Genomic DNA, 16969 nt, shown 5'->3' with positions numbered 1-16969 from the left:
CCCAATTCCCCAATAAAAATCTTTAAAAAAAAAAATAGGGAATGCTTATACAGCACTTACCATGTGCCAGGCACTGTTCTAAGCTACTTATAACTCATTTAACAACCTATGTGGTAAGTACTCGTTATCCTCCTCTTACAAATGAGGAAACAGTGGCACAGAGAAGTTAATGCCTTGTCTAACAACACACAGCTAGTAAATGGTGGAACCAGGATTTATCCAGGCTCTAGGGTCAATGCTCACTCAACAGGGCTCCATGAGAAAAGGACTCTTAATGGTACTTCACCCATAAGACACAAACCCCTTTAAAATAATAAAGCCAAGATCTTAGAAAAGTTATCTGGAAGTGGAGAATATTCCAGAGACATTTGCAGGCATGTTGCCTTGGCATGTCACGATCTGTCCCACCAAATCTCAGTATCCATTAAGGCACTCACTAACTTGTGCACACATGCTCTCTCTTTACCTCTTGGATGGAATTCTCCAAGAAGATAAGATAGAGACCATGGGATAGCTATCCTTTTTAACACTCATCTTTTCTCAAATCTGGGAGGATATGTTTTGAGTTGTTTTTTTTTAATTACAGTTGACATTCAATATTATTTTATATTAGTTTCAGGTGTACAGCATAGTGGTAAGACATTTATATAATTTAGGAAGTGATCACCCCAATAAGTCTAGTAGCCACCTGACACCATACATAGTTATTACCACATTATTGACTACATGTTTCTTTGTCTCTTCATTTTGGCTGCCTCCTTATCTTTGTATGTATTAGGTAGGGCTGCTATGTCTCCTGGTCTTAGCAGAGTGACCTCATATATCATAGTAGGTGTCCTATGGGTCCCAGTGTGCAGTCTCCCTGGTCACCAGAGCTGGGTCCTCCAGATGTGTCCCTTGTGTGGGTTGTGTGTGTCCTCCTGTTGTAGTTGAGCCTTGGTTGCTGTTTGCATGTCAAGGGAAGGGATTGATCCTCGGACTGATTGGCTGTGAGGACTGGCCATGACTACAGTGGAAGAGTTCTTGTGCAGGGGCTGACCTCACAGAGCAGGATTCACTTTAGCAGGGCTCTGGGGCCTATTCAGTCTGCCCTTTGGGTGTGTTGTCTGTGGAGGTGGTTGGGTGGTGCTCAGGTGTGGTCTGAAGCTGGCTACCAGGTATGTTGGTCTGGGGCATCTTGGGAGGATCTCCGGTGCAGGCCCAGGTCAGCCGCTGCCTGGAGCCACCTGGCATAAGCTACAAAGTGATCTGCAGTTTGTAGCTGTTAGCTGCCTGGGCTGGGCTTGGAGGTGCCTGGGCAAGGCTATTCTGCAAACCAAGTCTGGCTCCTGCTAGCGCTGGGTTTAGGGGCACTTAACAAGAGTTACAGGGCATGCTGAGGGCATATGCTGCTTGTTTGTGGCCCTTTGACAGATTTTAGGAAAGTCCGCAGTGTGGGCTGAGGCCGTTTGCTTGTGAGGAACAGCCGCTGAAAAAGTTTCAGGCCGGTGCATGAGTTGGATGGGGTGAGGTCTCAGAGACTCACCAGGTTGGGGCAAGCAGTGTTAGCCAGCTTGATGGAGACTCAGATATGGCGGTGGCCTGTGTCTGCATGCAGGGAGGGGGGAAGGGCTCAACGAAGGAACAAGGGCTTCTGCCAGCTCCTCCGTCTGGGGGAAAGCTGCCCCTCCAGCCCTCATTTTGAAGCCAAACAATTCAGTTCCTCCCCCATATGTCCCTGGTGCTTGTCCAGCTGCTGTTTCTTCTCCGGAGCTTAGGTGAGTGTTTGTAAGTGTGTGAGTCTGTGTGCAGGCCTTTTAAGAGGATGCCTGGGTCTACAGCAGCCTTCCATCTCACCTGGATGGCAGACACAATCTGCACAGGTTTTCAAAGCCTGATGTGGGGGCTCCTCTCCACGGCACTGGAACCCTGGACTGGGGAGCCTGGTGTGTGGCTGGGATCCCTTGCTCCTCAGTGGGGACCTCCAAGATATCACTCCCGATTTTTAACCCCCCCCCCCACAGGTGTGGGACCAGCCCGTTCCACATCTGCACCCCTCCTACCGGTCTCATCATGGCGTCTTCTGTATGTTGTTAGTTATAGGACTTCTGTTCAGCTAGACTTCAGGTGATTCTCAGTGAGGGTTGTGCTGTAGTTTAGTTGTCATTTTGATGTGGTTGTAGGAGGAGGCCAGCACAGCATTTACCTATTTCGTTATCTTGACTGTAAGTCCTGGGAGGGTCTGTTTTTCATTTTCATCAGAGAAGCTGTTCTCTTACACTAACTGCCTTACCATTCCCCATTACTCCCAACCTGTTGCCAGGAAGTACCCAAGACCTCTTTGGTTTATATTGGGTTGTCAGAAAAGTCATGACGCATTTTTGCAACGAAAAACATAGAAAAAAAAAGTCATGACTTTTCCAACAACCCAATGGAAACCATTAGTTCTAAGCATCACTAAGTCTCTGGGAGATACAGCTTTCTCATTGCTTAAGTGGAGAAATTGAGGCCCAGAGAGGATCAGGGTCACAAAGGCATTAGCAGAGCCAGGAGCAGAACCCAGATCTCCTGGCTCCCAGTTCAGTGCTCTTTCTTGATACCAGCCACCAGGCCTTAGCTATGCCCAGATCCTTCCTTTCATGATCCTCATTTCCATCCCTCTTAACTTTTTGACTCCTGATTGTTTGTTTGTTAATTTGTTTTTCATCATACCATAGTAGTTCTTATCTATACACTTAAACTCCAGGCTGCTATCAAGTTTAGAGAAAACTCTATTCCAGCTTTCAGGGAGCTCCTACATCTCTGTCCCCATGGAACACGGAATTAGAAGACCTGGACTCTAGTCTCAGCTCTGCTAAATATTAAGTGTATGACCTTAGGCCACGCATTGCCCTCTATCTACTCTCCATTTTTTACAACTAAAAATGGGAATATAAATCTCTACATAGCCCTTCCCTGTCATGAACTTTTCCCTAAGTAATATAAACTGCATTGACTTCATTTTTCAGAACCCCTCAAGGTAGTACTTGTTATAGTCAAAGATGTTGGCACATGGTGGTATTCAACTGAGTGTTTTATTTCATACCTGTTTCTGATGTAAACTACAATGTGCCACACACAGAGGGGATATTGAGTCCTGGGGCTCACAGCATCCGGAAGCTAGTTTGGGACTCAGAATGAGGGGCTGAGAGCTGCTTCCACTTCTGCTCTCATGCCCTTTATCCCTCTTCGCAGACCTCTTAGAACAAGTGCTTGGGCTGCTGACATGGAAGAGCAGGTGGTGTAGGCTGGGCAGACTATGCCACAAGCCATTTCCAGGCACCTCATTCTGTGGCCCAATGCCCAGATGCCCCCTGCCCCATGCTGTTCTCTGCAAATGTCCTCAGTATTTTCTTTTCCTCCTGCCCCTCCACCCTGCCCCACCTGCTGGGCAGGACCTACTGGGGAACAGTGACTCACTGGACTCCCAGAGAGGGCAAAGACCCAGGCTCTGAGCAACAACCAAACTGTCTAATTCTCAACCCTTATTCTACCACTGCCCAATTCATAGGCTCCCTCTCCACTTAGGTAAATTCCATTTCAAGTTACAACTCTGCCAGCAAACTTTCCTTGAGTCATCTCTCCTTTTCCATATCACCACACAAAAATTGCATTCAATTATACACACACACACACACACACACACACACACACACATACACATTTATACCACTTAGCAGTGCTCTGTGGTCATTTGGTATGTTACATCTTCTCAAAGAAATTATAATTTTGTGAGGGACATTTTTCCTTCTCTGGCTCATCCAAGGTCCGGCTTAGCACATTATAAACACCTATTGACTTGAATTGAACCAACATTAATTGAAGTGGAGGTAGCGGGTATGGAGAAGGCTTGTGAGCAGGGAGTGAACAAATATTTATTCATTATTTGTTAATTATGCATCAGACTGCTAGATGTTTGATATGCCTCATCTCACTTAATCTCCACAGCAATAATGACAGATATTATTATTATCCCTATTTTATGCATGAGAAAGCTCAGATTGAAAAAGCTAAAACCTTTGGCCAGCCTTGTGGTAAGTAACTGAATCTAGTGCTGTTTGATTCCAAAGCCCATGTTCAAAGACGGTAACACCTTGAATGCCTATTAACAAAGTGCTGATTAAATACATTATGAGGTACCCATATTATAAAATACTGTGCAGTTATAAAAAGGAGTGAGGACTTTGTGGACTTAATGTGTAACAATATCTAGGATATATTTTGAAGTATAAAAGGTAAATTGGAGGATAATGCGAATTATAGGCAATCATTCGTGTTTTGAAAATAGGGTGTATACACACAAGCACAATTGCTTGTACATATACAGATTATCTCTGGAAGGACACACCAGGTAATACTTCTGTCCTCTCTAGAGGGGAACATGGGTGGCAGAGAGACTTTTCACCATCGTACATCTAAAATTTTTTCTAATATTAAGTAAATAAAATGACATTTATTAAAATATAATACAATCTCTTTCCACAAAGTAGTGCCTGCGGATTGACTTTGGAAAAGTTCAGGGGGAGATGAAGGGGTCAGTATGCCAGTGATTGAATTGGGGAACTCCTAGGGTGTCAGAAGCCCCACCCCTTGAACCCATTTCAACCCCTCTTACAAACCAACCTCCACTATATAATCATCTGCCTGTAATGCTGACTGAGGTCACATCTTTCCAGAACTCACTTGTCTACCTGTAAAATGGGAACCAGATGGGGTAGGATCACGTGGTCTCTAAAATGCCTTCCAATTCAGACATTTAGAAAACTTAAAATCAAGATGGTCCTAGTATATTTGAAATCTTAGTCTCAAAGAAGGTCTTGGGGATTTTGTTTTCTTGTTTGTAACAAAGAAGTGAAACATTTCCACTCTGATTTGCCTACTAGATGTTCTTAATGGAGGCTCCCTAAGTGGCCACTGAAATGTTTGTTCAAAATTGCTATTGCAGTCCTCCTCCAGGCCTCTGGCCTTCTGTGGCCTCTGTTCTCCAGGACTATCCTGTTTAGAGCACAAGGAAATTGGCCCACTCCAAAACTGAATACAAACGATCAAGGCCCTTTCTATGTTTAATGTCCCCTGGTCCAGACCTTCTGACCCTAAATATCCCTTTCCTTCTTCCTCACTACCTGCAGGAGAACAGAGGCTCCATGAGAGACCCTCAGGAGGAAGTAACACCCTAACTCCACCCACCATCCACCCTCAATTCCTACTAAAAAACTCAGGCCTTGACTCTTAGGGAGGTTTGTGAACTCCTGCCAAGAGCTGTAAATATTTCAACATGCCTTGTTTCCTTGAATGTATATAAACTGGGATTTGACCCCTCCTCTTCCTGGGCTCTTAGAGAACAGAGAAACAGTCACAAAAAAGAACATAGCCAGTCCTTAGCTATAAGACACCTGGGTCAAATTTCAGAAGAATGCAGAGGGGGGAAAAATGGAGTAAGGGAGGTGGAAGGTGGGGAGGAGGGTTTGATTCCTGTTCCAGGAACATTTAGAGAAAGGTATAGCTACTCAATTTCTAGGGGCTGGATAAGGTTACTGGATGATGATGATGATGATATCAACCCCTTCACAATTTACAAAGATCTTTCACCTACACAATCTCATTTGACCCTTCATAGTCCTATAAAAGTAAATACTGTTAATCTCATTGTGCAGATGAGAACAGTGAAGCCTTGAAAGTTTATGTGACTTGTTCAGGGCTAAACAACTAAGAGGAGACAGTTTCTCTGGCCATGTTTGGACCCAAGGATCATGACTTTGCAGAGAGTAAGATGGTTGGTTAGAGGAGTATGTCATGATCACAAGACTGTCACACTTTTGTTTACTAACCCTTTCTTGGTCATCTCTTTTTATTCCTTAGTCATAAGGATGCTCTGAGGCTATAGAAATGAAAAACTCCACAGTAGTCCCCCTTGGTAGCTGCCATCCCCATATTTACTATGTATTAGGTGATATCTAAAAGGAAGAGTTCTGAAGTCAGACTGTCTGGGTTCAAGCCCTGGTTCTGCCATTATTTGCTATATGAGCTTAAGCAAGTTATGTAACTTCTGTGTCTCTGTCCCTTTACCTGGGAAATGGAGAAAGTAATGGTACCTACCTCTTAAGGTTGTTCAGAATTAAAATGAGTTGGTACATGTAGAGTGATTAATATAATGCCTGGTACAGAGTTAATTGCTAAATGCTAAATAAATGTTTGCAATTATTATTATTACTATTATTATTATTTTAGGGTACTTGACAGAGAGCAGCTATCACTAGGCTTCACGTCTTTCCCCAGTTGCAGGGAGGCATCTCCATATTTCTATTTAGTCCCCTTCGGGCACATGTAGGGAACAGAAGAAGAACTTTTTCTTAGTGAGAAGCTCAGTGACCTGAACAAGTGACTGAACCTGTGACTTCAGTCTCATAGGTACCATGTTCTAAGCAAATGTGCTAATTGGCCTAGACAGACATAACACGCCCAACTATACACACATACACACAGGTACAGATACATGGGTGTGTGCACATACCCTTCCAGCCTGGGTAAGAGGGTGGGTGCGCAGATCCACAGGGTAAGTTGGGCAAAGAGACTGTGTGAGGACTGCTTGTTTGCCAACAGTTCCCTTCCCATTTTCCCTTCAGCTACATAGAAGCAGGGAAGCAACTAACCTGGAAGCTTCACTACCCCCCCCCCACTCTCACTGAAGGCACTTTTGACTCTAGTTAGCACTTGAGTGTCTGTCTCTTCCCCTGTCCGACTCCTTTACAATCAATCCTGCAATATTTTTTGGCAAGAAGAGAGACGATAAGGGCCAATATAGAATGAAGACTTTGGGTCTATCCAGAACTCCTGAAGCTACTGAAAAGCAATCTGAGCTCTCCAGAGGTTCAGTTGGCCCTGGAGATGGATGACGATAATAGGGAGGATTTAAAGAGAAACAGGATATTTGTTCAACCAGGATATTTGTTGACTAGTATTTGGTAAGACCTGCTACGATGCTATCACCTGGGCTGGGGTTCTGGTGCTATGAAAAGAGGAGGTGTGGAAATTAGAAGAAGGATTTCATAGTAGCTATCTGAACTGCAGAAATCCAGAGGTGATGGCTTCAACACTCTTGAGTGCTCCATTGAAAGTCACCCTTCCCCCAGAAAGTGGAGAGTACAACAAGGGAGAAAGGGGGAAATGGAAGAGATGCCTCTGGATGTCATCACTTCTTCTCCTACCAAGCCTAGAAACTGGAGCAAAGTCACCCAAACAGGCCACATTCCCTACCCACCAAAGTTGGCAAGTGATTTCACCCCTAAAATGGGACAGAGCTAGAGTATCCTAAACCCTCTTCCCAGTAACCTTTGAGTCCTGGGAGAGTTGCAGGATAATAGCAGATGAAAGCACAAAGAAATTTTAAATAAATGTATCCATGCCCCTCTGTTGGGAAGTTGCAAAGGGGTACAGGCCTAGAGGTACAACCCAAGATGGCCATATTCTCTTCATCACTCTCACCTGACAAGTTTTCCAGTCTGGGTCTTTTGCATTAGTCCCCCATAACCCCTACAGAAGTGTCTGTTACATTAAACCTGATTCCATAAACAGATTGCAAGAGATAGAATACTCAGAATCCATGGCCTGCCTGAGGCATACAGTGTGTGCGTGAGTGTGTGTGTGTGTGTGTGTGTGTGTGTGTGTGTGATGAACAAAGCCTTTTCTCTAAGGTTTTACGAGTGAAAACTTTTCTCTACGGTTTACGAACTCAATCCCAGGTGAAACACATCCTTTCAAGACAGGAAATCCCATTCTATCTTTCACACAATCTGAAAGAGAGTAAAGGATTCTTTTCAAAATTCAACAGGACAAAAAGATGCTGGTAGGAAAAGCAGCACACGCTCCTGGGAAACTGATCTGCTCAAAGGTGAAATGGCATCCTGTACGTATTTCTGCAAATGTTGACAGTCCAGTGACTTGTTTACTCTTCATGGCACTGGAGGAAATTTCCAGTGACAAGCAAGTATAAATTCAGGGAAAAGGAGAGAGTGCTCTGTGCCTGCTATTTCAGTAGCCATTCTCTCTGCTAAGCCTGAGTGAAGCTGATGTTGACCAGGGGCTTCCCTAGGATTGCAAGCAGCAGCCTTCCCATACCCACCACAATGCAACCCAGGCAGACCTGAACCAGCTATAAAGATGCCCTATCGGAAGCCCCCTGAAGGAAACCACTGAATTGCATTTAGGAATCTTGGTTTACTGTTCTATCCTGAAGTAACAGCAGCCCAATGTCATTACTAACCATCAATTTCTGAGAAATGAAAATGAGCTGTGGGAAATTAAGCTTCAGGAGAGGGCTGTAAACTGAGGCTTAAGGGAATGCTTGAAGTTTAATGCTTTTTAGGAAAGAACAGCACACAGACCAACCCTGTAGCAGGCCACCTCGAGGGAATTCTCTTGGAGGCCCAGTTTTATGGCAAGCAGGGCATTCTGGGAGAAGCAGTTAGACATCCAGAGTTGCCTTTAGATACTGGGGAAAACAGGAGTGGGTCTTTTCAAGCACATCAGTACACACTAGCAGCCCCATCATCGTTAAATACACACAACATGGAAAATGATATCTACATCACTTGTCATTGCTTTCCCAATCTCCCCCCGACTCATTTGCACCCCCATTCAGGCACATTAATAAATTTCATTTGTGTGAGTGAGTCAAAATTTATGCCAGGTGAATGGTAAAGAATAAAACACCACAAAATTCTAGAAAGATAGAATGGCAGAGCTAGAAAGTTTACCTATTCTTTTTTTTTAAAATCTCTCATTAAATTTACTGGGATGACATTGGTTAGTAAAATTATTAATATATAGGTTTCAAGTGTACAATTCTATAATATATCATGGGCACAATGCAATATACAGATGATGTGTTATAGAATTATACACTTGAAACCTACATAATTCTAACCCTCTCATATCACAGATAGATAAACTGAGGTACAGAGAGGTAAAGTGCCTGTTCAAAGTCACAGAGCAAGTTAAGGACACAAAAGTTATCTAACTCCTTGTCACTGCCTATTTAGTATTACTAAGATCACCAGCCCTTTGGGGTCTGGATTTAGACTTCGAATGAGTATTTGAGGCTACCAGACAGTGAGCCAGGAATCCAGCCTCAATCAGCTACTCCAACTCAAACAAGTATCCCCTGGTTGGCTTCCAAATACCCCAACGTCTCCTCCTCCTATGAATCAAGGTCCCAGTTTGGCAGCCAGTTTGGTTGGATTGACTTGGATTGAAAGATGCCTGGCCAATGGCCCTGTCACTCGAAGCTCTGAACCGACCTGAACTAGCTTCTCTGGACAGTAGGCAAAAGCCTTCAGCCAAAGTCAAGACACTTGCAGGTTTTCTCAAAAGATCCCTCGTCCCCAACGTCAGCAATGTAGTGGTAAGCCCAGTAAAATACTGAACCAAGCAATGAAAGCCCCTAAGATGAGGAAGAGAAAAACAGCCTGATGTGCCACTGGCCTCACCCATCCTTGGCAGTCTGTTTGCCCGAAAGGCAGAATGTACCATTTTTCCATGCCTAGAAAATTCTGTCTCCATCAGAGTAGCCCCTGAGCCTGAACTATCTTCTGGACCATTGTCCCTTTCTTTCCCTGAGTGGTAAGAGTCTTAGCCACACTCTCCCCACCTGGGAGCCCACAAGAGCTGTGCTTATAAACTGCCCTATAAAAGATGCCTCCCATCAAATTTTATGGCCCAGTGCTAGCTAGACTGGCAGCCGGGGTGGAAAGTGCAGGGTAACGGGTTTACTCTGGAGCACGTTCAAAAACACCTAAGCTCAGAGCCAATGTTAACAACTCTGGCTTGTTCTGCCTTGTGTCCTGGACCCCCAACCCTAACCCTGCCCCAGTTAGGGTCCCAATAATGAGCTGGGGCATGCAATCAATACCACCTTGCTCCTCTTTCCTCCGAAGGCTCCCTTCTCATCTCAGGAAACCATGTTATACTTTCCACCAAATTGCCTGGTTGCCATTGTCCTTTCTGTCTACTGCTTGGTGGGTTGAGGGACTCCCAAATTCCCCACAAGCTCTGCAAAAAGTACAGGCTCATTTCTCTCCTGACCTTTTCCTTTCGTTCCTAAGTCAGACCTTAGTCACTTGCCTCCATCTCAGGAACATCTGGCCTGCCAGTCCTACCAGGCCTAGGACCCAGGCAAAGTTGCCTTCCCTTTGAAAACAGGTGAAGAGAAGGCACAGAGACTACACATTGCATGCTCTTGAATGACCTGAATTCCACTTTCCTTTTACTCTCTGTGGCTTTCCTCCATACCCAGAGACCACTCTGATGTGGAGTTAGCCCCCAAACATCAACATTGCTTCTCTGGGGCTGGCTGAGTGGCTCAGTTGGTTGAGAGTTGGCTTAAGAGCATGAGCTCTGAGCAACAGGGCCGCTGGTTTGATTTCCACATGGGCCAGTGACACTGCCTCCGAGCTGAGCTGTCACTGAGCTGCCAACAGGTGGCAGGATGGCTCAGCTGGTGTAACAACAAGATTGCCTGTTCCAAGGTGGGTTATGCCCACCCGCAACTAAGACTGAACTCGACACCTTGAGCTGAGCTGTTGCCCAGATGGCTCAGTGGATAGAACATGCACTCTTAACAACAAGGCTGCAGGTTCAACTCCCGCATGGGATGGTGGCTACACCCACCCGCAACTAAGACTGAACTCAGCACCTTGAGCTGAGCTGCCGCCCAATTGGCTCAGTGGACAGAGTGTGCGCTCCTAACAACAAGGCTGCTGGTTCGACCCCTGCATGGGATGGTGGCTACGCCCACCCGCAACTAAGATTGAACTCAGCACCTTGAGCTGAGCTGCCGCCCAATTGGCTCAGTGGACAGAGCGTGTGCGCTCCTAACAACAAGGCTGCTGGTTCGACTCCCACATGGGATGGTGGCTATGACCACCTGCAACTAAGACTGAACTAAGACAGCACCTTGAGGTTAGAGGCCACGAGCTGCCGACGGGCAGCCAGATGGTGACTGGCATCCTCCACAATGAAGATTGAAGAACAACAACTTGGCTGGTCCCCCTCCCCAATTCCCCAACGCTGCTCCCCTCCCTCAATTCCCCAATAAAATCTTTATAAAAAATTGCTTCTCTGGGGCTCCCTAGCATCTGCAGAGCCCTAGAGCCATTAAGCCCATCAGGGCAGCTTTAAGCTAAGAGAACTTTGGTCGTGCGGTGCCTCCAAACATTAAATTTACAGATTTAGAGATGGAAGGCATGTCCAACATTAATAGAAATGGACAATCACCAACCTCCTTGACTGTGGGGGTGTATGTTCCGTGTTCCCCAGAATGGCTATTGGGCAAATACTGGTTGATAACGATGTTAACAAGCTTCTGCGGCCTTCTTCTATCCCTTTGAGACTCGAGTGCTGTGGCACAGGTGGCTGGGAAATTTGGAGTAAACTGCAGAAAGTGTATGGAGGCAGAGACACATTTGGAATCTCAGGATCTGAAGAGTGGCTCAAGAATGGTCATGCTGGGCATGAGATTTTCTAGGAGCTCAGGAACGTGGTGGGGTGTTTCTGGCTTTTTCAAAATAAAAAGTGAGGTGTTCCTGAGAGCCTTCAGTATCAAAAATATCTTTCATGAATTCAAGACGCACCACAGCAAGGACCAAAGCCAAAGTATTCTGAGACACTGGGGACATACTGAATTCCTTTCTGTCCCTTCCTGACCCATGCTCACCAGAATTGAAACCAGTAACCCCAGCCGCTCATGGACTTAATCAGTCAGAGTACACAGCACCACACCTCTGCATAGCCCACCGCACCACCCCTTTTCCAGCTGCGCTGTGAGGTCTTGACAGGAAAGTCCCAACCAGCCCTCCCCCTGAGTCCCCTATGATCGCCTACTTTGAAGTTTGTCCCCCAGCAGTGAACCGCTTCCTGGTAAAATAGTGGTTTTTCCAACTATTATTACAGACTCCTAAAGCTCCAGCTCCAGGCCTGCTCACACCACTTGAAGGCCAGGGCCTAGCTTCAGCCCATCCCCCACTACCTCCCAGGAAGTTTCCCCCAGACTTTGCCTCTGACCCCAAAGGCCGACAGTGTGCCTTCAGCACAGAGTTGCCCTGGGAGGTAACTAGGCCACACCAGAGGTCCTCCCTGGCTCCCTTCCCAGGAGCCCCTGAAGTGCCTCAAAACAGGGCTGAACATGGCAGTGCACTTCCCCCCAGGGACCCTCTCCACTCTGACATCAGTGTGGCCTGGGCAGTCTCTGGACAGCCACTGACCCACACTGGAACTTTCAAGTGGGACCTGCACACTGTGGCACCAATGGGTCACAGGATCGGAGGTGCCAAGAGCCCCCAAAGAGCTTCGTCAGCGCAGCCCGGTGAAGCTGAAAACTGAAAAAACGGAGTCCTTGGTTGATAAGAGGCTCTCCAAAGGCCCAGGACATCCACAGGTAGACGCCCCAGAATTCAGGGTTTCTGTGTTCACTGAACAATGCACGTGTTAGGGTGGCAAGAGGAAGGAACCCCAGGGAAACACTGTGAAAAGCCACCAGTGGAGCAGTCCTGAGGGGGCATCAGAGGAAGCCCACCCGCTGGCTTTGAGAGTGAGGAGAAGCCCCCCATCCCCAGCCCTGCTGGTGTTAGGGGAAAAGACCAAGTCAGCCCCACGCGAAAGCGGGAGGGGTGGAGACCGGCACTCGGTTAGGGCACCCCACGGATAGTGGAGAGGCGCCGGGCGCCAGGCTGAAGTTGGGGCGGCGCAGAGCGAGCCGCGGGCCCAGCCGGCTGGACACTTCACGCCTCTCTGGACAGGAGACCGACCGCCTCCTGCCCGCTTTGGGGTTCAGCTCCGAGAGCACGGAGATCCACCAGCTCCCTCCGAGTGGCAGAGGAGAGCCGGGCCCGGCTGGGCAGTAACCACGGCGGGCAAAGAGACCCGTGCACGGCCCCACTTGCGGTCCCTCCCTCCCTTCCTCTCTTTACTGCAGACACACGCTTGCCATGTGTTTGAGTGTTCGCTCGGAGTCACCAGGATTCCTAAAGTGTCCGCTCCGGGGACAGGAAAAAGGGACTGCTGGCGTAGATCCGCGGCACGGCGTTTCTCTCAGTCTTCCCAGCCTCGCCTCTCCTCTCTCCATGACTTAGCCCCCCCCCCCCCCAACCAAAAAGCATTCTGCACATATTTTCCCCCAGTACACACGGTCAGGGTGCTTCAAACCTACAAGATGCGTCTGGATTTCACCCAGGGCGACAAAGCTTATTCCTTGCCTGTGGTCAATGGATGTCCCAGGTTCCACCCCAGGACGTCGTGCGCCCCGTCTCCACAGCGCCAGGGGCAAGGGGAAGACTAGGAGCGGTGCACTAGAGGGGCTCCTCGCACCAGGGTGTGGGGCCAGGGGAGTGCCATGTGGGGCGCTCGGGGCCACTCACCTGCCTGGACCTCCACTTCGCGATTCTTGTCTTTTTCCTCCTGCAGCAGCATGGAGTACAGGATCCCGAAGGAGTTCTGGATGCCAAAGATAGAGCCGTTGCACCAGGTGGCAGCGAAGACCACCATCCAACCGAAACCACCTTCGGGAGGCTGGAAGCCGCGCGCGGTGCCGCGGGTTTCCACAGTGGGCGTGGGCTCGGATTCGTGCACCGGCTCTGGCTCAAACTGCAGCTCCGGCAGGGGTGCAGGGTCCGGTAGGGGCTGCGGCTCTGGCTGGGGCTCCGGCTGGGGCTCGGGTGGGGGCACCGGCACGGGCTCCGGCTCCGGTTGTTCCTGGTCTGCCTCCCGGCAGGGCCCCTTGGCTTCCTCGCTCGCTGGGCTGGGCAGCGCCATCGCGGCCGGGGGACTGTGGCGGCTTGGGCCGGAGGAGACGCTGTGCGGCTGCTACTTGTTTCTGCTGCGGCTCCAGGCGCTGCCGCTGCCACTGCCTCCTCCTCCCGGCTCTGCGCCCCAGCTGGCCAGCCTGTCCCGCGACAGACGGTCCCTCGAGCCCTCTCCTCCTCCTCCCCCGTCCAACCCCCCTTCTGCTCTCACATGTCATCTCTCTCCTCCCCCTCCTCCTCCTCTCCCCCCACCCCCACCTCTTCCTCCCTCAACAGGCAGCCGCTACAGCCTCGCTCTTCTCCCCAGCCCTTCCTGCTGCTCCTCATACTGGCCCCTGCGTCCCTCAGCTGCCGTTCCTAACGACTAAATCCTGCCCTCCTTGTCCACATGCCCGGTGGAGGGAGAGAGAAAATGGACGAGAGCACACCATCCTGCGCCCCGCCGACTCCAAACTGGCATAGATCAACTCATTCTCCAGGGAAGACCTCGCCTGTCCTTTGCTCCCACTCCCCCTTTCCTCACAAGCAGCGTGGAACTGGGGCCCCGGGCAGCCCAGGACGAGAGCTGACCTGTGACAGACCCCACCTTGACCTCGGGAGTCCCTATGTGCCCCCCGGGGCTGGAGGGGGGCGACCTGGAGGGGACACAACCTTCTCAAGCCCTGGGGTCAGACCCCCACGGCTCTGCGCACCCCCTCAGTCTCTCTCCCTCCGCCTCCGCCCTTCCCGGCAAATCCCTGGCGGGGTTCGGAGGGGAGGAGGCGGCCCGGCAGTGAGGCCCGCCCCTCGGGGCAGTCAATCAGCGCTTTGTTTGCGCCAACCTGGAGCCCAAAGGAGCAGCAGAGGGCCGGGTCTGGGAGGGAAGGAGGTGCAGTGGCACCAGCGGGCCGGTCCTCCAGGCTCTCTGTCCCGCACCAGGGAAGAGGGATTCGGGGCCCGGTCGAGCGCCAGTTTGGGCAAGGGCGCCCCGGCCCCCGATATCCCGGCTGGGCCAGTCCCCCAGGCCTGGGCCGCCGCTATTTGGGCGCAGCCACTAGCGGAGTGATGTCTTCCCAGCACCCACGCCCCCTTCCGCCCACTTCTTGTGAGTTCCGCTGAACCGCCCAGACTAAGGCCCCAGTCCCGCGAGGGTTAAGGGAGACTTTGATCCCCAGAGAGCGCTCGGGTCCCGGGGGGTCGGGTGGGAGTGGGTGGGAGGGGTGATCTGCCCTGAGGGAGGCCCAGCTGGAGTGCTCTGCTGGCCCCAGCCTCAGCCCTCCGGCTGGTCCCGCCACCCCGGGAAGCTCTGCCCCCCTAAGGGCCGCGCGTCTAATGCACTAACCAGGAGGTCGCAGTGTGCTTACCCAGCTACTCCGCTCGTCACCAGCGCGCGGGCGAGCGCCAAGCCCTTTCCACCCAGCATCTCATTAACCTTCTTGCTCGGTGAAAAGACTACATGGCTGGTGAAAATGCAGCTCAGGGCTGCGCCAGCTGCCCAGCAACACCGAGTCATTAAGCACCTGAGGACGGGCTGAGCTGGGCGGAAGGCTTAAGGTGTGCCGAGTTCCTTGCCGGCCCCAGAGAGGGATCAGCCAAATGCACAAACCACAGGGGCTATACCGTCAGCAGAGAAGGCCTTGCTCGACCCAACAGAGCGAATAAAGCACGTCCCGTATTGCCCTGAGGTAATTATTATCGCCTGCTGTTTCCAGGCAGGAAACCAGAGGTCAAGGCATTTATTACCCTAAGGTCATGGAACAAGTCAAGTACAAGGTGGAATTCAAGGCGGGTCTCCATACAGCAAAGCCCTGGGCTCCCTGAGCTTTCACCACAGGAGTTCTAGAACCTGGTGCTTCCCGGAGGGTGACAGGACAGGGAAGACAGGATCTGGCCTAGCTATCACAGTAGGAGGTGGTAGCCAAGATGGGACTTGAATGCAGAGAAGGATTTTAACAGGCTAGGGCTGACTGTGGGGTGTCCCTGCATAAGAGGGACAAAGCACAGAAGCATAGAAGGACTCTACTCATAGAAAGAGGTACGTGAAAGCTAATCAGGCCCAAAAGTTAATATATATGCTGCCTCTCCGAGGAAACGTTTGCATTTCAGTAAAAATCCACAATGCTTCAGCCATGAGGAGTGCCAAATCATGAACATTATGGACACTGGGGCGTAAGATGTGATTTTCTGTCAGGAATCTCATCATACACATGAGGAACTGTTTTCCCAGGGGAGCACCAGCCTTGGTTTCCATTAGCAATGAACCTGATTAAGACCCTGAGAAAGTTATTTGCAACTTCAGAACTAGGAATTGATCCTGGACTCTTGCAGCCCATCTCTGTGTCATTCTGTTTTCCTCATTGTTTAAATGGGATTTGAGATCACTGGAGTGGGGATAAGGGTGGGTGATGACACTCACTGACAATCTCCTGTAAACGTAGCACTATGGTGTCATATAAGCTTCGTAACAACGCTTTAAGGTTGGGATGAGTTGTCCCTGTCTTATAAGTGAGGAAACAGGCTCTAAGAGGTTAACTTAGTTATTGAAGTCTACAAAGCCATTAAGAGGTGGAACAGGGATCCTTGCTCATTTGTCTGAGCTTCAAGGTATGTGCCCCACCCAGAGACAGGATTGTGTAACCGCCATCCTACCATTTTAGCACCACTGCAGTACCTGCCCTTTCTCCCCTCTTTAGAAAGTACTTTATAATGGCTAGAGCACTGGCATAAGGAGACCTGCATTTGAATCTTGGTTCTATCATTGTACTCCTGTGTGATCCTAAGCAAGTTGTTTCCCCTTTCTGAGCTTCAGGGGGTTTTTTTACTTGCAAAATGGGGTTAATACCTATTTCAAAGAGTTGTTAAATGCCATGCTGAGAAGTGTAGACTTTACTTTGGCTATACAAGAGAGCCACTGAAGATCTGCATTTTAGAAAGAAAACTGGCGACACTCTTGAAAAGATAAGAGGTAACGAACCAGGGAAAAAAATGTTGATGACCTAAAATAAGGTACTGACTGCAAGGATGAAGACAAAGGGATGCCTCTGTGAGCCATTGTTATGGTAGAGTTGACAGAACAGATTTGGGTAGTGAAGGGAAAAGAAGCAGCAAAGATGATGCTGACATTTCTTACTTGAGTGAAGGAAAGAGTGGTAATAGTGTGAATTGAGATTGGGAATTAG

The 16969-nt window shown here is 49.2% G+C and overlaps 1 protein-coding gene across 1 annotated transcript in view; it reads right to left on the bottom strand.

Annotated features, from left to right (window-relative positions):
* The window catches only part of SLC16A2 (solute carrier family 16 member 2), a 66216-nt gene extending 52193 nt beyond the window's left edge, over positions 1-14023 (bottom strand). The window contains exon 1 of the mRNA XM_019630786.1: positions 13428-14023. Coding sequence (XP_019486331.1) covers positions 13428-13821 — 394 coding nt within the window. The 5' untranslated portion in view covers positions 13822-14023. The remainder of the gene's footprint in view (positions 1-13427) is intronic.
* Positions 14024-16969: the final 2946 nt, after the last annotated feature.

The sequence above is a fragment of the Hipposideros armiger genome, unplaced genomic scaffold, assembly GCF_001890085.2.
Source record: "Hipposideros armiger isolate ML-2016 unplaced genomic scaffold, ASM189008v1 scaffold_944, whole genome shotgun sequence".
Lineage (NCBI taxonomy): Eukaryota > Metazoa > Chordata > Mammalia > Chiroptera > Hipposideridae > Hipposideros > Hipposideros armiger.
Note: the sequence above shows the minus strand (reverse complement) of the source record. Positions and strands in the feature narration are given on the sequence as shown.